Source organism: Tympanuchus pallidicinctus, unplaced genomic scaffold, assembly GCF_026119805.1.
Source record: "Tympanuchus pallidicinctus isolate F22 unplaced genomic scaffold, pur_lepc_1.0 scaffold13, whole genome shotgun sequence".
NCBI classification, from domain to species: Eukaryota; Metazoa; Chordata; class Aves; order Galliformes; family Phasianidae; genus Tympanuchus; species Tympanuchus pallidicinctus.
This window is the reverse complement of record NW_026294648.1, coordinates 16568396-16588485: the sequence shown is the minus strand read 5'-3', so window position 1 is coordinate 16588485 and position 20090 is coordinate 16568396. Positions and strand designations below refer to the sequence as shown.

Genomic DNA, 20090 nt, shown 5'->3' with positions numbered 1-20090 from the left:
CATCCAGCAGAGCACAGGCACAGCAACACAGCACCCAGCCCCATGCACGCTGCATCCCCAACAGCCCAGGAGCAGAGTTCACAAAGCAGCTTATTTCTAAAGAAGTGCCCTGGAGGCCCCACCCCTTGCATTTTTCATGTGGAACAACATGTGAAGCACCGCGCCATTTGGCACTTCCAGTAGCTCTGCTACCAGTAAACACGCTTTGGTGCTCAAGCTTAACATACGTCTTAGGAGAGCATTACCTGCAGGAGCACAAGTTGAAGATGACTGTGTATCAGCCTCATGTGTTTGCCTAACTGTGCCTCCCTCCCCCCCCCCAAAAAAAAAACACCAACCAAGCAGGTGCTGCTGAGAGCACAGGGGAGAACAGAGGCAGCAGCACCCCGTGCCATGGGAAGGGGAGCACAGGTGCAGGCGTAGGCGCAGCACACCCTGCAAACACCCTGACCCAGCCCTGCAGCTCCAAGCAAACTCCCAAGGTACAGCAGCCCACTGGGAGAGGGTGGGTGAAAAGCAGATGGAATAGGAGCACTTTGCCCTCCACACGTCAGTGTCACTCATCCCTGTGCGCCCATGAGCATGGGGCTGAGGACACCGAGTGGTCCACGTGTGAGCAGTGAGCTGCAGCATCACGCAGGGCTGCACAAGGACAGAGGAATTCACAAACAACGCACTCAAGGGACGGGGGAGGAAGCAATTAATGCAAATTCCTCGTTAGGTAAACACATCAAGTGAAAGCTGGCTCTGTCCCGGGAACTAATATCCTGCTCAACCAGTTGAAAAGGTCACCAGCAACCCAGTGGCACTCCCTGGTGCTGGTTGGTGTTGACAGGACAGTGGGACTGCTGTGCCACCTCCCTCCATGTGACACCAAGCACAGACCTGACCCTTCCAGCTTTATTCTCCCCACATCACTTCTGTGCTCTAATGCATAAATCCTCTGCTTTGTGCCCTTATTGCAGCCTTGGTTACACTGGGATCATCTCCGACATAGCTCCAAAATTTATGTCCTAAGAGAAACCACGCAGCCAGGAGTGGGTCTGCTCCAGCCAGGAGCACCCATTGACTGCAATGCCCCAGAGAACAGCAGGAAGGGGCTTACCCAGCAGAGCCTGGAATAGTTCGCTTTGGAAGATGTGTGAGATCTTTCCAATGGAGGCTTTCAGCTCCTGTTCCTCTGGGGAACGCAGGGTGCTTTGGTATCTCGTCAGGATTTCCACTGCCCGTTCGGTGTCTGCAGAGGGGACACAGGAATAACACAGCATTAATGCTGGGAGATGGACAGAAATCCTCTAGGAAAGCTTGAGCGCACCCTTAAGTGCACCAAGCTCATCCATGCAATGCCTTCATTGCTCTGGACTTTTAAGAGCTGGACAGATGCTAAAGCAGCTTGTCTATGCAAGTGTCCCTGCAGGCAGCCCAAGAACCACTGCTACCTCCCAGACAGAGCAGTTTTTGGGAGCTGGACACATCCCCATTGCACAGGGCTGTGTGACCCCTAGGAACATGTGCTCTGCCACGCAGGGCCAGACGGTCACAGCAGAGATGAGCAGAGGGGGCTGTGCAAGTGGGGCAGTTGCAAAGACATTGCAAACAGCTCAGCTCCACGGGCAGAAAAACTTGCAGTTCTACAAGGTGAAGGGTGAGAATTTCTCCATGCAGTGAAGCCTTAAGTCAGTGGGAAATGCAGCTGGGAAGGAGGGATGCTGGCCAGGAGGCTGCTGTGACCGAGCTCCCCAGAATTGTAGGACAACCTTAGCTTTAAAACAACGGGGCTATGAGCTCCCTGCACCAGGATAGCTCTGCTTTTTTTCTGGCCAACTCAGTTCCACAGCTGGGCAAAATCCAGCACCAACCCCAGATGTGACCCATTACAGATGGGTGGGGAGCTCCCACGGACCTTGAGCCCGTCCCAGCCCTACTGCTGAATATTTCCCTTTGTCACCCCAGCAGCCCACAGACAAAGGGAGTCTGTGTGAGGCGGCGGGGGAGGCGTCCCGCTGCTGTTGGAGGCTCATCTTTTGACCCAGGAACTCATGCAGAAAGGATGGTCCTGCTTGTCTCGGGGCTCTCGGCGGGGAATTCAGGTCACCAAACAAGGGGGTCTGTGTCTGCCAGGGCGCGTGCCACCTGCTGTCCCAACTCATTCTGCTGGGGTCCAGCCTGTGTCACCAGGCCACACTGACTCATCTCTGGAGCAGAAGAGAAAGGAGCCAGGGGAAGCATGAACCGCTCCTGCTCAGAGCTAGGCTCTGCAGCAGCTTAGGGAAGAACAGGGGCTTTCCAGGACTCCACCTTCACTGAGCTTTACAGGCATTCCAGCCCCATATTGGTACCGAGGACTTTTTTTCTCTGCAGCATCAGACAACGGCTCCAGCCAATGCCCAGCATCCTGTGAGTCATCTTCATCGCTCATCCCTGACCTCATCAGCAGAGCCTAAAGGAGCAGGTGGAGAACTACAGCTACCACACTGAGACACAGACTGGACAAGGTGTGACCATCTCACCCAGCCTGAGCTGTGCAGGAAGAGCAGCAGGCATCCTGCTGGCCCTCATGGTGGGTGACACAGGAATAGGGAGCTCCGGCCCTGCATACCAAACCCAGAGGACAGCCTGAGCATCACAGCACCTGTAGGAGCACACCCCTCTTACAGAGGGTCCCTCCTCACCTGACCCACACACCTCCCTACCCACACAGCACCCCATATCCAACTGCTGTAAGGACGCACCCCACGTTCCCGGGGAGGGCACACAGCCGGACTCCCCACTCCACAGCTCTCCATCCTGCGGGAGCCGCAGCCGCTATCCCAGCACAGCCCGCTCACGGTGCGGCGGGGCGGACACTTGTTGAGCTCTGCGGGTCGCGGTTCCCGGAGCTGCGGGCGGGGCGGGGCAGGGCTGGGCTCTCCTTACCTTCCCTGCGGATCATCGCTCCGCCGTGGCCGGCGGCCGCTCCGCTCGGTGCCAACCCACGAGCGGCCGAGCCGCCGCCTGCCCCGCCCAGCAGGAACCGTGCTAAGAGCCGCCCCCACCCGCCCCCACCCCCACCCCCGCTCCTCCCCCCGGAGCGACCCGCAACCCTTCCAGCACCGGACCGTTTCGTTGCGAGTTTTCCCCCCCCACCCTGGCTATCCGTAGCCTCGGGCCGGCCCGGTTCGGCGCCCCGCAGCCGGTCCGCTCCCCGTGGCGGAGGACCCCGGTCAGAAGATGTCTCAGCTCCCCCCGCCCCGACGGCGCTTCCCCACGCCGGCGCTAGGTGGCACGGATACACCGCGAATCGCTGCTCTGCCCCGAGCTGGGAAGGAAAAACTGAAAAGGGGAGAGGAAAGAGTTATGCCGAACTCGCCGCTGGTAAAGGACCGTCTATCTCTCAGCTGATTTATTGACATAAATAGGCAGGAGCAAGTGAAACAGACTCCCCTCTCCAAGTTCAAAGTGCCCGATGCTGAGTAACAGTGCTCCCGACCCTGGTGCAGCCCCTGCCGCTGTGCAGCACCGTAGGGGCACCGTGGCCCAGGTTCCCTCCACCCCCAGCCCCCGCTCCCCGTCCCCACGACTGGCTGCGGGGGGAGCGGGCACCCCAGCCAGCAAGCACAAAGCCAGCAGCAGGAGGGGGCAAAGCTCTCATCCCCAGCACTGGGAACAAAGGGCTCTGCTCTGCTCCCCGTCCATCACGTGCCAACCCTGCACCTCCCTTCCTATTCACCTCCCACCCCTGGGCAGCAGCACGTTAAACAAGGTTTCCCCATCACCAGTGCGGCTGCTGACAGCAGGCTGCCATACCCCCGCACCAAACAATGACTCAGACCCCCACCAGCCTCCAACCGAGCACCCCAGGGCTGAGGTCTTGGTCCTGGAGAAAAGTTCAGCTCTCAGGACACAAGGCAGCAGCAGCAGCTGCCCCCTGCCCCAGCTCTGTTCCCTCGCTGCCTGCAGGAGCAAGAGACCCAGTTCCAGGTCTTCACGGATGAGTAGTTCTGCACCACATCAGGAGCCAGGAAGGCTGCAAGCTCAGGAAGCTGCAAAGGAAAGGAGCCTTGGATCCAGCCTGGGTAGCACTCCGTGCCTGAGCTGTGAACCTCTCCAGCTGCCCCTCCCCATGGCTGCTGCAGGCTGGAGGGGTCAGTCTTGCATCAGGCTGTTGATCTTTGTGAGCAGCACGTCCGTCTCAGACTCTGGAGAGAAAGAAGAGAAAGCAAACAGTCATTGACTGCAGCCACCACCCCGCAGCGGCAGGCACACCTGCCCAAAAAGCTGGTTGGAGCAGAGTTGGGGAGTATGGGCATCCCCAGCACCATCCCACAGGACAGTTTGCTGAGAGCAGGGCAGGAACTCCCTGCGTTGGGATTCCCTTCCCTCCCTCAGCCATCTCAAAGTCTGCAGGGCTCAGTCACACTCCATTGGGGCAGGCTGGCTGCCTGCAGGGAGCCTCCAGGGACAGAAGAGCCGGCGTCTGTGCACTCACCAGCCGTCCGCCTTCGCTGGGAGCATTTCCTAGGAGATGGAGCAGGATCGATGTTAGCACGTCAGTCTGGGCACCCCCTCCTCCTTCCTTCCCATGAGCTCCCAGCTACAGACTGCAGGGCCCCACAGCAAACAACTGTTTGCTCCTGGTATGTGGTGCTGGGGCAGAGCAAGGTCCCCTAGCCTCAGCCCTGGGGTGCACAGGAAACTGGTGAGTGCAGCTGCTTCGGGAAGGGCCAAGCCATGCTTTTAGCAGCAGTGTGGTGGTAAGAGCTACCTTTGCACAGTGATGTTTCTCCCAGCCAAGGGGCCTCAGGACATCAGCCCAGAGTGGGTGGCAGCAGATGGCACACGCATGGGGGTTCACCAGCCAGGGCACCCTGCAGCCTCCCCAACAACTACCCCAGGGGTCCAACTTACTTCATCAAGAGGAAGGCCCAGAGGATCATCAGGAAGGAGACACAGTCTACAACAATCCAGATCATGAGGTACGTGCTGCTGGGCTGCAAGGTGACAAGCCAAGTGTTAAGCACCACTGCTGGCACAGTCCTGTACACAGCAAGGTCTGCAAGGTCACACTGCCACACCAGCACAGCACAGAGCAAAGCCCACCCTGCATGCAGCCGCAGGACCAGACCCACAACTCAGGCAAGGAAGCTTTGCACTAGGACAGAGGTTTTGCTTACCAGCAACCAGATGGGGCGTTTCATCTCCTTCAGCACCTGGCAGGCATTGGTGGTGACAGAACTCACCCCTGAGCACCACAGCACAGAGAAGAGCCAGGGCTGGTTCACCACGTACAGGTTGACTGAGATGTTGTCCTGGCGGTACTGCCTGCGCAGGGAGAGCCGTGGTCAGCATGGCAGACAGTGAGGTGCCAGCATGCTCAGCTCGTGGCAGAGAGGCCTGCATGTCTGGGATGCGATCCAGCAATTGCAGCCACGTAGAGCAACTGTCTGGAGAGCCAGACCCAGGGCAGACTTGCTGGCCAGACAGAGAGCTGCAGCCTCCATCCCCCATAGCAGCTCTGGGGCATGCCAGGCTGCAGCCTCTGCCCAGCTCTCAGCCCTGCTGGGGCCTCGCTTCTGTTGGACCCCAGACTCGTAGCCCACTCCCCTTCCCAGGCTCTCACTTGATCTCCTCAGAGCTCATGTCTTGGTAGGGCAGGTTGACATGCAGCAGTGGCTCCTTCTCATCCTGGAGTCTCTTCCGGCCATAAATCTGCTGAACGCCTGGGACTTGTTGTTTGACCTGCTCCCTGAACCCATCTGGCAGCCACAGGACCTAGGCAAGAGCCAGGGAATGTGTGTAAGGAAGAGACACTCCAGGGCTCTGCAGACACTGCCCCACTCCCAGACACACTGGATGTCAGGCTGGACCAGGCCCTGGGCAACCTGTTTGAGCTATAAGTGTCCCCGTTCAGTGCAGGGGAATCAGATCAGATGACCTTTAAGGGTCCCTTCCAACTCAAATGATTCTATGGCTCTGTGATTTTCCTGGAGGATTTCAGCCAGGGCAGTCCAAGAACTCATCCCAGCCAAGAAGGAAGCACAAACCCCACTGAAAGGAGAAAGCAACTCCAGCCTAAGAAAGCCACTGCAGGGCACTGACATCATCCTGGGTCCCTGAAGTATTGAACAGAGCACGCTTTTGGCCACAACTGCAGCAAGAATGCACCCCAGGCCAACATTACAGTACTGTGCCCTGAGTTCCCACAAGGAAAGCAATTTGGGTGCTCCTCCAGCCCTGCAGGGTACCATGTGCCTCACGCTGCTGAAGCCAACGAAGTACAAAGGAAACTGAGGCGGCTGCAGCAAGTCAAGGAACTGCACAGAGAGGTGTGGTGCAGCACAGGGAGCATCGATTTCATGCACTTGTACCCATGCTCCCCTCCCTTGGCTGAGTGAGTCACTGTTTACGTACCAGAGTGGCCAGTTCTCGGAAATAAGTATTTGCAGCTTTATGTACTACCTCCAACTCTTGGCAAGTTCTCCCAGCTAGAGAACCATGGGATCTCTTTCAGGACTATGCTACCATGCCAAGGACTGGTCATCAGCTGCTTATGGGGTTGTCGTACAACAGGATGGCCGAGCAGGAAGCACAGATGGCAATGGGGTGTGTGGGGAGATAGAGATGCTCAGTGTGACAGCAGGATGCAGCACCTGGTGGGCAGCTCACCTGCTGCAGTGGGATGCCAGACTGTAGGATGACTTCCAGGGTGGCATTGACAAAGCTCTGGTAATCGCTGTGGTTCTCTGGCCGGAGGTCAAACATGATGGAGATATTGCTTTCCTTGGCTGCATCCAATACCTGTTCCAGGGATGGGATCTTCTGCCGAGTCGCCTGCACGCGATCGCCATGTGAAAGACTTTGCACACTGGAAAATGGTCTCCTCTAGGAGGGAAAGAGAGTCAGCCACCATGGGCAGAGCCTGCGTGCCTCCACCTCCCACCAGTGCTGCTCCAGCCTCCCACCACGGGATGAGCACAGGGCACCTCTCCCCTCCTGCCCACTAATAGCACTGATCCAGCAGCCCCAGCACCTCTGGGCATTCAGCAGTTCATTAGTCACTGAACAGCATTGCCCCAGCCACATCCATGCCCAGGCAGGCTGTGCAGCTCAGCGTGAGCACCAGCAGGGCATGAGACATCTCCCCACAACCCAACCTCCCTGTGACTCAGAGCAAACCCCAGGTGCAGCAGCCAGCACAGGGTGTAACTGCACCCCAGGGATCCATGCAGGCATGAAAGTGCTCCTTTACACTGCTCAGGTGACTGCAGAGGGAGCACAGCACAGGGCAGGGCTCTTGTTTTACTCCCCTCCTCCCCCCCCCAGTGCACCCATCCCTGCACCCTGACCTCCAGGAACCAGCTGCCAGCATTGAGCTGCTGGAGGTCTGTCCAGTTGAAGGCAGTGCTGTTCAGGGTGGCTCTCTCAGGGAATACAGTCTGCACATTGGTGGTCCTAGTGAGCTTCTCATCATGCATGAGGAATGGGACCCCATCAGCACTGGCAAGAGAGCAGAGAAGGAGGTTGTATCACAAGCTGTTTGCCTCTTAACACTGCCCTGCCATTTCTATCCTCTCCCAGCCACTTTCTAAAAGTAACTTCCACCCCAAGCCTACTGCTGAGTTTTTGCACAAGAGAGATCAGCCTCCAGGAAGCAGAAAGCACCAAGAAGCCAAGCCAGGAATCACACAGCTTCTTGCTCCCTGCAACAGGAGGATTGCATGAGATGAGGGCCCAGGGGCTGCTCTTCAAATAGTGCCCTCCCCCCCCCCAAGTGGTGCCTCCTTCCTAATGGCCTGAAAGGCAGCCTGGATGAACAGGAGAAACCCAGCACCTTCCCCAGCTTTCTGGGACACCCAGCTACAGCCAGGGCCATGCTGGGGAGGTGATACTGGCAGAGCCCTTGAGCAGGGCAGACTCCAAATGAAGACTGTGCCAGTCCTGCAGGCGCCCACATGGAGAGTGACATCCCAGGACACACAGGCCCCTTCCTCCCTCTGAGTCCTGCTGCCCCTTTACCTCACCATGACGTCTGTCTCAAAGACTTGCACATCGCAGTTCACTGCCTTGCGGAGAGACATGAGGGTGTTTTCAGGGGCCAGCTGGAAAGGGAGCAAGTGTGAGCTCAGAAAGGGGCAGACAGCACCCTCCTCACCCACATCCTCCAGCTGTGTTGCTTCAGGCACCTCTCAGCCATGCACCAGTGCCCTACAGCTTCATGTCACCTCGAGTGCTGTGCATGTGCTGTTGCTCACCATAGGGGCTCCTCTGTGGCCAACCAGGGCTGGCTTGGGGGGCAGTTGGTTCTCCTCCATGATGCAGGGTGAAGTGATCCCAAGGGGAGCCAGGTAAAGGGCAATCATCACTGCAGAGTATGCAAGCAGCAGGAACACCTTGAGGCCTGGAGAAAGACACAGGAGGTGCAGGGGTGAGGTGCATAGGAAGCTTTCTGCAGGCTGTTGGGAACACGCTGATGCTGCTTCTTTCAGCATTCACTTAAAGCTGCCCTAGGTCAGGCACTGCATCTTCAACCTCAAGAACACTGCAGGTTTCTTCTTGGCCCACCACATGCCCTTGCACCCCAACAGAGGACTTCTGCAGGGCCCAGACTGCAATCTGCACCTCTCCTCCATTTGCAAAGCAGTCTGGGCTGGAGGTGCACCCAGCTATAAAAATAAAACAGCAAATAGAAGCAGAGCTGATACATCAGTACCAGAATTCAGTCATCCCCGCTGCACCACTGCTCCCTGTGCACTACTCTGCTGCCAGTGCCTCTCGGTGGAGTGCAGGAAACAGAGCAGCCAGCTGTAGGGAGAGGTGGAGACCCTGGGGGGGGTTACCTGTGCTATGGGTGCGGTAGATGACGCTGGCCAATGGCCAGGCAAGGAGCGTCATTCCTCCCACAATCCCAATGTGCAGGAAGGGACCTGTTGCCTGGAAAGACAAAGGCAGGGTGTCAGACATCACAAGCCCAGCCCCTGTCCTCAAAATCCAATAGCAGGGATCTACCGTTACAGCCAGCATCAGTGGGACAGCCTCAATGCCAGGGAGAAAAGGACAAGGTCTCCCTCCAGTCCCCTCACCCTGACTACAGCTGCTCCAGGCAGGACTGCACAGACCAAGCTGGGACAGGGCTTAGCCCTCATGGCACACAGTCATGCTGGGAAGCCCAGGCACAATTCCTCATCTTGTCCCCACAAGCCTCCATAACAGGACAGCATGGGAGCCAACTCACCTGCAGGGAGATGCGTGCACTTCTCCACTCCTCTGCCCACTTTATTCCCAGCCCTGTGAAGGCTGCAGCCACCACGAGGGCAGTTATGATCAGCAGGACCTGTGTCAAGCAGCACAGGGCAGTTAAGATTGTACACATCACCATCCTCTAGACCAGCAGGCCCTCCCTCCCAAGCCCCCCCCAGTCCTTTAGATGTCCTTCCCCCCCATCTTGATCCACAGCTGAACTCAGTACCCCACATGTGGAGCAAGGAGAATAGTCCCATCCAGAGACCTGGGGCTGAAGGACAAACAGCTGCTGTCCACACACAGCCCCAGCAGGCTGGTCTCAGTTTCTCAAGGACCAGGATCCCAGGTGGCTACCAAGGATCAGAAAGCAGTGGGAGAGGACCAGGCAGATTATGTGCCCAGCATGCAGACAGCCAGGGTATGTATCATCTTCCTGCACCAACAGCCTCACCTTGTGCAGCCAGTGCAGCTTCAAGGGCTGGCCACAGAGCTGCAAGCACAAAGCAAGGACCTGAAAGAAGGAGGAGTTGTCAAAGCTTGTCTGAACTCTGTATCTCAGCTCTCAAAAGGCACACTGGAGCTTTGCCCCCCTCCCCCAATGCATACAGGGTCTTCAGGCTCCAGCTGGCTCATGCCCAGCACTGATCCATACCCCTGCCCACCCAGAGGGAATCAGCAGGGCTCACCAACAGCACAGCTGAGTAAGTGATGAGCACAGCTGTTGCTATTAACAGGATCAGGGACCAGTCTAGCCACAGCTTCTGCTGCTTGAAGATGAACCTGTAAAAGTAAAAGGTTGGGTTTTACACACAGAAGGATGGGTGGCATAGAGGGTGGGAGGGGGGGGAAGAGGTGGAGGAGGTCAGGCTGGATGCGGGATCCTACTCACTCATTAAAGTTGTGGAAATCATTGAGGATGATGATGGCAATGTAGAGCCACACCAACGTGAAGAGGAAGACACAGAAGAGGAAGAAAAACCAGCTGCAGTCACACTGAAAGCCAGAGAGAAGACAAGCATGCACACATCTGCATGACATCCAGACCACAGCCAGATGCTGAGGCCCAAGGCTCAGCCTGGAGCAGGGAGCAAGGGTCCAGGCACTGAGCTGCCCAGGAGAGCTCTTTTGGGAACAAACACCTCCCACTACAAGCTCAGAAGCAGCGGATGCCAGGCTGGAGAGCAGCCCTAAGGCTGATACGGCCTCCTGTCCCCCTGCAGCAGCCTCAAAAGCAGGCTGGGACTGGGAAAGGAGCTAGGTGCCATCCCCAGTTTGCAGGGCTGTGCGTGGACTAGTCTGACTAGAAGGGCTGAGCAGCTGCAGGAGCCCCCAGGCTACTTCTGCCCACCCAACCAACACCAGGTCCAGCTCCAGGCTCTCCATCCCCAGCCCCACATGTGCAGGGATGTGCCAGGTGCCAAGCGGGACAGCCAGCAGCCTGGACCAATTCTTACATTTCTGGCAAGATGGGACAAGCCACGGCACAGCCACTCCCATGGGAGTTGGAGACCTCGGAGAATCCCAGGGCCTCACCCCTGTGTTGGGTTACAAATCACTGGGGACACCCCCTGCCAGCCCCCCCCGGGGGGGGCCGCACCCTGCCCAGGCACTGTGCCTCCCACGTGCCTCGTTGGGCACCCTGCATCCCAGGACATGCCCACACCACGCTCAGCTCCAGGCACGTGCAAAGCCTGCCACAAACGCGTGCCCAGTGGGGCAGGGGATGAGCTCAGCCTCATGCTGCTGTGCTGCCCTTATTGTCACCTAGAAGGAAGAGGGCTCATCCTCACCCTGACACCTTCATGTCTTCCCTCTCACCGCTCCCAGGGCAGCCCCTAGGCAGAGGGGGGTCCCAGGGCACACCAAGCTCTCCTGGGGCTCAGAACCAGTCCCAGCTCAGCATCACCCACAGTATCACCTTGGTGGTTCTCAGACCCCTCCTCTTCTCCTTCTTGGCAGTGATCCACTGGCAGCTGTAGAGGCACAGCAGGCAGGTGGCACATGGGCGGCAGCAGCCAGGAGGGTCTGCCATGGTGCAGGGCTGTCGCAGCGGGTCAGTGTCCTGCACGGGATGCACACAGTGTTGGCACAGACCTCTACACACACCAAGTCCAAGCCCCACAGGGATGGGGCACTGCAGCATCCTGGCTGGAGGTAGAAGCCACTGCCCCACGGCCCTGGGACATAGCGGGGCTGCTGGCCACGTTCTCAGGTGAGGCACTGTGCCAGGGCAGCAGAGCAGAGCAGGCAATGCAGCCCAACTAGTTCAGCAGGCTGCCCCAGCACCTTACGCACAACGAGCTACAGCAAGCCCAGAGCTAGCAGAGAGCAGGGCCAGCTCCAGCCCAGAGTTTGGGGCTCTGCCTGAGAGCAAGGACACAGTGCAGGATCCAGGCTCTGGCAGTGCTGGCACCCCACAGCTGCAGGACCATAGCTGGGTGCAGGGCTGCTAGTGGCCCAAAATGGGAGAAGGGCTGGGAAGCTCTGCTGTGGTCCCCATGCTCCTGGTTCTTAGCTGGATGAAGCAGAGAGCCCCAAACAGGGTCTGCCTCTAGGCACACCTTGAAACCCCATCTTCACTACTGCTTGCCCTGCTGCAGAGATTCCCCACTCCCTCCATCATCCCAACCTCTTTAATCAGCTGAGAAGCCTGCAACCCACCCCAAGCAGCACCATTACTCTTGCAGAGCCAGACTCCCATTTCACTGCAACCCCGTAGGACCCCAGAACATGCCACGTTCCCAGCCTTCACCACAAGGCCACATTCTCTCCAAACCTGGGGGTAGGAAGCCCAACAGGGCCACGTCCCACTCTAACCTGGCAAAGCACACGCCTATCTCCCTGCACAAGTCCCAGGCACGACTCCCACACAAATGCAAGATCTCCGCTTGTTTAGGAGAACATTCCTGGGACAGTTCCCACACCATGAGGACTAACAGGTGCTATGCAAACTGGGAGATGACACAGCCATCACCATGATAAGGAGAGCTGGACTCCAGCAAGTTTCTCTCCCTGATGCCAAAGCTCAGGGGCTCACAGACAGAAGTCATTTCCACCATGGAGCAGTGGGCGCAGACAGCATCCCCTACAACTTGCTCCTGACCCCTCTTGCTGCTGATAGCATCCAAGCACTGGTGTCAGCCCTGCTCAGGGAAACCTTGACACTCACTCACACACACACACACACACACACGCTGGATCCCACGCAGGGTATGAAGTACAGTGGGAGTGACTGCAGCTGAACTTCAGCCCTACACAGCCGAGCTTACTGTGCACAGACAGCACAAGGCTGGCCAGGGACCCAAGCCTGGCAGCAGTAGCACAGGGCTGGCCACATGCCCACACTGCTGGCGTGGTCTGCAGGGTGCTGAAAGCATTTTAAGAGGTAAAATGCCACCCTGTTCCCCCCCAGTTGGAAGCTGGATTGCAAGCTGCAGCACCAGAAGTAACCACACAACATCTGTGCACAGGGCATAGGTCCCAAATAGAGGAGGGCTGGACAGGCAGCAGGTACTGCACAGACAACAAACGTTGCACAGCTTTGGCTACAGCTTCATAGGAGGGTATCTGGGGTACCGTTGGGACTTCAAGAAGCCCTCCTTCAGCTCTCAGCAGGCAACCCCACAGAGTACTGCCAGCCCTGCTACAGTTGCTGGAACAGCTATGTACATGCCCACAGCCCCCTGTGGATGGGGGGGAATGGGGGGCTGCATCCCTGGGGTGCTGGCACAGGACAACCTGATGCCCACAAGCAGAGCGCCATCCACACACCCACCGTGTCACCCAGCCTGAGCCTAGAGCTCAACCCCTGCTGCCCCCATGGGAAGGTGAACAGAGCTCCTGGGGCAATTCCACAGCTCCGCAGACCCCACTCCCAGCCTCGTGCTCCGCAACCCCCTGCGCTCTCCATCCCCGCAACCAGGAGGAGCGGCGCAGCCACTCCCTTCCCCTCCCCACCCTCCATCAGGGCAATACCCCCCCCATTTTTGACTCCCTGCCAACCACGCGGCCGCCCCCTCGGTGCTTCCCGCGGGGAAATACCTGCTCCCCGTCGGGCTCCGACAGCGGGTACCGAGCAACCAGGTGAGCGCTGGGCTGAGCTCCCAGGCTGGTGCCGGTGCGCAGCTCGGCTCCGTGCCGCCCGCTCACACCCTGCTGGGTGTGTTCGTGGCCCGACGGGGCTGTCGGTGCCGCCTGCAGGCCCGCACAAGCCGATGAGGGCGGGCAGCAGTCGGGGGGGTCACGGAGGGCGACGGGAGAGCCTTTTGTGCCCGAGGCTTTGTGGCTGCTCGAGAAGCGAGGAAGGGGCCCTGGGGGGGGAGGGAGGGGGGGAAGCACGGGGGAGTTTGCAGGCAGCCCACGCACAGGGAGGATTAAGGCTGCAGGAGGGAGGATGGAGGCACTGCTGGGTCTCCCAGTAAGGGGCTGCTCTGAGCCCACAGCCCGGGCTGAGGCTCCCTTCCCTGCAGAGGCGGCCTTGGGTAGACACGACCCAGGGCTGACCCTCACACAACAGGCATTAGGGAATGCCGTGAAGGTTAAAGCACAGAGTAAAAGCAGTTTCTTGTCTCAGGCTGAGGGTAATGCATCCACATTTTGCTAAAGGAGGTTCCCAGACATCAACCTGATGCCACCTGCAGATGGACATGGCTAGCTCTCCATCTCCCACAGCTGTATCCTCATCTGTGGGTCTCAATACAGCTGAAGGATGAGCAATGACACCTTTCCCCATCATCTTCTGCCAATTCACTGAGCTGAGGGCATCAAAGCATGGGGAAGTTACAGCATCCAGCAGCAGTGTGCTATCCACCAGACCTGACTGACATTCCACTGCTCCCAGCTGTTCTACACCATCATTTATAGCTTTGGCAACTAACCAGTAAACGGCTCTGCAAAATGTGCTGATTGAGTACATCTGCAAGGTCTTATCAACAGATGGATCAGAGCACAGCAGCAGCGCAATATTCTTTAATTGCTCCATTCCTCGAGGAACAGGCAGATAGTACTGCTATGACCACGAGTGGAGCAAAGGAGCAAAGGATATCTGGAGTCAGGGTCGCAGGTTACAAATGGATGACTGCGGGCAGCAGGGAGGGACAGAAACCGAGAAACAATACAGGTAGGCAGGAAAATCCCGAGCACGAGTGGGGACGAAGGTCACTGCGGAAATGGGGAACCGAGACACGCAGCATGGGGCGCCTCGAGCCGCGCAGACGTCCGCCACCAGGAGGCGCTGTCTCGCAGCTGCCAGTCTGTGGCTAGGCCGCCCCGCACTCTATGGTCTCTCTATGACTCTCTTCGCTGGCTCTTGGCCGTCCCGTGCAGCCCTGCCCGATCCTGTGGGCTCTAAGGGAGGCCCACTCCTTCCACGCAGACCCCCGATTTCGATCCTTTGTGAGGCTGCGGCCATTTTTAACCCTGCCGCTGCCCCACGGAGGCAGCCATATTGCGTGAGGGCAGCGGCGTCTCATAGCGTTAAGGGGGCGGAAGCCATGTTGGGTACTGGCACGTGCGCCGGGTCTGCCCGCTGCATGCCGCCAGGGGGCGCGCTCGGCCCACGCTGCCCGGCCGCTGGCTGAGCCTCGCCGGTCACCTCCCGCGCTGGTTGCTTCACTCTCCCCTCACCTGAGACACGTCAATATGGATCATAGCACTACTTTCAGTGGCTAGGGCTGTTTGTTTGGCTTTTTTTTTTTCCTCCATAGAATCAATCAGGTTAGAAAAGACCGTGAAGCTCCCCAAGCCCAGCCCATCCCACCATGCCCATCACCACGGATCTGGAGCATCTCCATGGATGGTGACCCCACTGCATCACTGCTCCTTCTGGGAGGAAGCTAACATCCAATCTGAACCTGCTGTAGCACAACGTGAGGCCGTCACCTCTCATCCTATCACCTATCGCAGGAGCAGAGGCCGACCCCCAACTCACCACAACCTCCTTGCACAGAGATGGAGAGCCACCATAAGGTCCCCCCAAGCCTCTTCTCCAATCCAAACCATCCCAGCCTCACCTGCTCCCCATAAGACTGATGCTCCCGACCCTTCCCAGCTTCACTGCCCCACTCTAACACCTTAAAGTCTTCCTTGCAGTGAGGAGACCACTGAAAAACTGACCACAACACATGATGTGTGGCCCCACCAGAGGGTATTAGCAAGCATGAGGAAAAACCTGCAGAACTGCATTTATTTCAGCCCCCACCACTAAGTTCATATCATACGAGGCAAATCACTTGAGCAAAACTTGCATGGGTGGTCCTTATGGTTTGCATTCCCAAAGCACATGAAAGCAGCACAGAGCTGATCTTTGGAAGTGCTAATCATTTGGGGGCAGTAATTGAGATTAATGATAGGAGTTCTGAGGATGAAGTGCAAGCAAATATTAAGAGTTCAGGCTGCTCACAATGGCAAACCTCAGGCTGGATGCTGATAAACAGGAAATGACTTTTAGGGAATAGTATCATGGCATATCTGAAGTCACGATAATGCAAGACTTTTCTTTGCTGCATGGTGGAAGCAGATAAAAACAGGAAGAACTCAAACAAGGAAATCTTGCTGCCACTAGAAAAAGTTCAGCTTCCAGATTCTGATCTTTCTGTCAGAAACGTGCTCTGAGATCTATACACTGAGCTGAAATAACCTTGTTTAGGTGCAGCTTCTTCCAAGTTGTAACTTGGACTAGTTTAGGATTTGAAGATGTTTATCGTTTCCCATTTCCTATTTGCCTTGTTGCATAATTAACTGAAGCCACACAATTATAAACAGAAGCCAAATCTTAAGTGCTACATTGAAGACACGATATAAAACGATACTCAGAATATACCCATGTGTGACTTGGAATCTTTTTGACTCTTCAGCTTTTTTTTTTTTTTTTACAGTTATCTACAGAGAAAATCAACTAGTTTCATCGTAGCAGAGCTATTTTGTAGTTAATTCCCTTCCTCTGCACGGATAGTTGCTTTACTAGAAGCTCTGCTATGGGCATTACTCAGTGAAGGAGGCAGCACAGGCACCCTGCAGAGCCGCCCCTGTTGCTCCACACTGAAGCACATCCTACAGCAGTAGCAGTGATTCATGCTATTTCCCAATTAAATTTATGATTTCTCCTCAGAAGAAATACTGTATTTCCCTTGTCAGTAAGAACAAACCCCTTGTAACTGTCACTTCAATGACTCCCCTATAGTACTAAGTGTATATAGCCTTTTTTCCTATTGTTTACTAACTTTTGATGTACCATTACTGCTACTCTGGAGAGAATCTCTCACAATAGTGTGCTTGCTGCTGGCACACCTCTGTCTTCTATTTAGAGTCATAGCTACAGCAGAATGGCAGCTTTTTGTTTCTCCCCCCCATTCAGAATATAAGCTTGATGCAGTATCACAACATTAAGGCACACCACAGAACAAAAAGTCTATCTGTTACTTAAGCTACCTGCTTTTCCCCTTTGTTTCAGAAGCTTCCCATGAAATCATGACTCAAATTTTACTGTTAAGCCATGTATTTTCTTACAGCATCACCAAGGACTTCACAGCACTCTAGATAACTGACTCTGAATCTAGATAATAGACTGTGAATCAGTGCTTTAGTCAGAAACTAGCTTAAGAAGCTCACAAAAAAGCCTTCAATAACAAATACCTGTTAAGACTCCCAAGCACTTAGAAGGTTTAGCTTTGTATTTAAGCACTAACACAGATAACAGCTCAAATTGCCCTTACTCAAAGAACACCACCAAGTACAGGATACTGTCTCTTTCCATCTATAGAGAAAGAAGACGTAAGAGCTTATTTCACTACCATTTTCTTATTCTCAGATAGATAGTTAAAGAGCAGACAGCACTTCTAAGAATCAGGATATGCTACAAGCTATTTACACTCCCATAGCACTTACGAGTCTATAGCATTTTCCAATATAACTACAAGCTTTTGTTATTAGAGAGTTTCTCAAAGATATTAGAACACTACCCACTATTTTAAGGAAAGCAGCTCATTTATAAGATGTATTTCCCTAAAAGTAACTTTTACCACGCATGTAGCTCAATTACAACTTATGCATTACAAACATTATAAGCAACTAGCTTAACTATTAGAAAGAAAAGCCCTTAAAACTAGCACACTCACCAGACAAAAGCAGCTTCTTGTCCCAACCTTCCCCCAGCATACACAAGCAGCAGCTGTTTGCCATTGCCAAATTTATATGACCAGCCTCCAGAGCACTGTGTTGGAGTAGGTCTGTATAAAAGGTCCCTGGTAAAGGGTGGTGAGTGATGGGGTGGTGCTTAGGGCTTCTTAGGTGGTGGTTGGGGTGTAGTTGTGTCATGGAAAAGCTGCTATGTGGGTTAATTAGCTTTTCCCCTGAATAGTTGCCTCTATTCTTTTGTTTATTGCAGCAATTACTTATGGCTTATTGAAGGTCCTTGTCAGTAGTAAATATCTTTACTGAGGTCAGTGTTTTATTAAGTTGCTCAATGTACCTAAGTTGTTATAACTTTAAGAAAACAAACCCAAAACTGCAGTTCTCCCTATTCTTTTTATTCATCTGTTAGAGATGCTTGCTTTAAGTCTGTAATTGCCTTATTTTGGTAGCTACTATGTCATACCTTCTTCTAAGCCTTCAATTGGTACGAGATGCTGCAGAGGGCTTCTAGTTAGTGGTCTTTACTTAGGGTTTTTTTCCTCCAGAGTTGCAAAGCAACCAACATCTCTGAGGCCTTATCTGTGGTTTCTTGTGTGTAGTGATGTTATCAAAATGCTTATGGCTCATTGGGAAAAACAACCAGCTTGGGCTGCAGGGAGTGTTTGTGCAGCAGCAAGAAAACTTTCTTGATTTTACACCTTAGTTTGTGGAAGGGTTTTTTTTTCCTCCATTAAATGTGGGAGAAATTAAATACAATTTCTCTTCCTGTCTTTTCTCCCGTGAAGCTTTCATCAAGCTGTAAGAGATGCTGGTTTTAAATACGGAGTGATTGGCAACGTGGAGAGACTCAATGATGTGGCTGAGGAGTTGCTACTGGAAAGTGTAGAAGAAAGCAAAGCAGAAAACAACTCAGTTCCTGTCATTAACCTTCTAGCAATGAACTGGAGGAGCCCTTCTGAAAGGCAGAGCTTAAACATGTAAAAATCTTCAGCAGCCTGAGGGACCTGCTACAAATAATCTGTTCTGGCCAATTAGGACTAGATCTTATAGGTTACACAGATACCTGCTTCCCAAAACTGGAGTGCTGGGAGGGGATGAGGGGATGTGAAGATTTGGAGTATCCAAATGCTCCTTCTGATGAGTGAAGAATGCATTGTGGGTGTATATGAACACCTTGTATGGCTGGTAATGCATCTTGAACTTATGTATGTATAGGCTGCCTGGTGGAGGAGACTTACTCTTAGCTGCTGCTTGCAGATGAATTGTAACCCATGATTGGAAATAATGCCAAAATAAAAAGAATGCGTGCTCTTTTGTTCTGTCTGTGAATCAACACAAACACTACAGGTTTAGAAGTTAATAAGATTAGATAAATAGTCACCTTGGATGCAACCTTGCTTTAAGACTGTCCAGTGGTAAAATGGACTTTACCAGACTGTTCAGACTGGTAAAATGCATGGAAGTATGACCTAAACATCTACCTGTAATGAACTTCATTATCCACAGACTTTACTTTTGCTTAACTGCTCCAAAAGGCTGGAGGATTAAAAGCAATTTATGTACTAGTTGCAATACCTTCAAGATGTTCTTTCAGCTCCCTGAAATATCACAAGCTCTTGGCTGTGTACTGGCTAGCTGTCAATTAGGTGGTCATTTACCTCACTGGTTGTAGTTTCTTTTGCTAGTGCTAATTGATGTCTTACCATGGACCAGCTTGCAGCCAGGTATGGATCTGAAGAACTTCTGTGATTTCCAAACAGCTGGAGTTGTTGTTCTGATCACAGATGATGATTGTTACTTTGTCTGGTCCTTTTTCTTCTGGCTTGCTTATATCTCAGCCAAATGCAAAGCTCATGCAAGCTTGTGAAGTTTAAGACATGCCAATTGCTTTCCTTCATAATGTAGACTGATAAAATCTTAATTCATTCTTATGCCTTTTGTCAATTTACAATTGCTGTTAAATAAAGTGTTTAATCCTGTGTCAAGAAGAGAATGTAATTTGTATTAAGAAATAAAAATAGACTTGTAATTCTTGTCTCCTATGTTTAAGAGACACGCTCTCTTACTCTGCGTGCCAGCAAAGTGCCCACCAACTAAAATGCTTCCACAGAGACCTAACATCCATTCACAGAACTTACCTTCTTTCTGAGAAAGTGCCTGGTTGCTCAGATGAGATGGTGTTGTCTGTCAGAAACGAGCTGCTCTGTGAGCTGGAGGTGCACAGGGCTTTTAGGGTTTGTGAAGTTCATGGGCTACGTTCTTCTCTTTCCCAGTCGCTGCAGGGTGATGCTGGGGTGTGGGGTTCTGTTGCCTAAAGTCCTGATCTCCAGCACTAGGATTAAGGAAGCATGCTTGGAAAAAGCCTTGGGGGAAGTCTTGAGAGGAAATTCAATGGTTGAAATGAATGTTGAGATGCAAAGCATTGCTTTCTAGTATCATAGCTGCTGCTATACTTGAAGCTAACATCTCAGGTTGTAGCTCATTGCAGTGCACGCTATACACCTATAGGATAGAAATCCTACCCTCAGATACTTGCACTTATCTATCTTATGGCTACAGATGGTTATGAGGAGCTGAGAATATGCATAGCTCAGCATGAGAGGCATTTGTCTTGGCACTGTAGCTGTTTACTCGCTGTCAGGCTTTGTTTCTGGGTTCTGCAGAACTGTGCAAAAGCCAAGCAAATACTGTGTGTGTTGGAGGCAGTCCTCGAGTACACAGGCTAGGATGGAAGGAAACAA

At 53.9% G+C, this 20090-nt stretch overlaps 2 protein-coding genes across 10 annotated transcripts in view; both read right to left on the bottom strand.

The window, feature by feature from the left end:
* The window catches only part of DLG3 (discs large MAGUK scaffold protein 3), a 55782-nt gene extending 52770 nt beyond the window's left edge, over window positions 1-3012 (bottom strand). The window contains exons 1-3 of one of the 6 annotated variants that reach the window (XM_052672749.1): window positions 2917-2987; window positions 2299-2440; window positions 1106-1237 (exon numbers count right to left, since the gene is read on the bottom strand). In XM_052672749.1, the coding sequence (XP_052528709.1) occupies window positions 1106-1237; window positions 2299-2431 (265 nt within the window). In that variant the 5' untranslated portion in view covers window positions 2432-2440; window positions 2917-2987. Of the gene's footprint in view, window positions 1-1105; window positions 1238-1903; window positions 2191-2298; window positions 2441-2510; window positions 2575-2916 lie in introns of those variants that run through there. The other 5 variants (XM_052672750.1, XM_052672746.1, XM_052672745.1 and 2 more) reach the window with 5 other exon arrangements.
* Window positions 3013-3355: 343 nt separating this feature from the next.
* On the bottom strand, window positions 3356-19863 carry GDPD2 (glycerophosphodiester phosphodiesterase domain containing 2). 4 transcript variants are annotated; one of them, XM_052673296.1, is made up of 16 exons: window positions 17334-17469; window positions 11138-11281; window positions 10109-10212; window positions 9906-9999; window positions 9671-9730; window positions 9212-9310; window positions 8817-8910; window positions 8232-8377; window positions 7996-8078; window positions 7326-7476; window positions 6646-6861; window positions 5600-5751; window positions 5154-5301; window positions 4888-4970; window positions 4469-4497; window positions 3356-4178 (listed from the first exon to the last, which is right to left on the bottom strand). In XM_052673296.1, exons 2-16 carry the CDS (start codon window positions 11249-11251, stop codon window positions 4126-4128), a joined length of 1626 nt encoding a protein of 541 aa, XP_052529256.1. In that variant the 5' UTR covers window positions 11252-11281; window positions 17334-17469; the 3' UTR covers window positions 3356-4125. The 4 variants fall into 4 exon arrangements, with proteins under 4 accessions (XP_052529256.1, XP_052529255.1, XP_052529253.1 ...); XM_052673295.1 differs by lacking the exons at window positions 3356-4178; window positions 17334-17469 and adding an exon at window positions 19488-19863 and having other exon boundaries at window positions 4196-4497; XM_052673293.1 differs by lacking the exon at window positions 3356-4178 and having other exon boundaries at window positions 4196-4497; window positions 17334-17472.
* Between the last annotated feature and the right edge of the window lie 227 nt (window positions 19864-20090).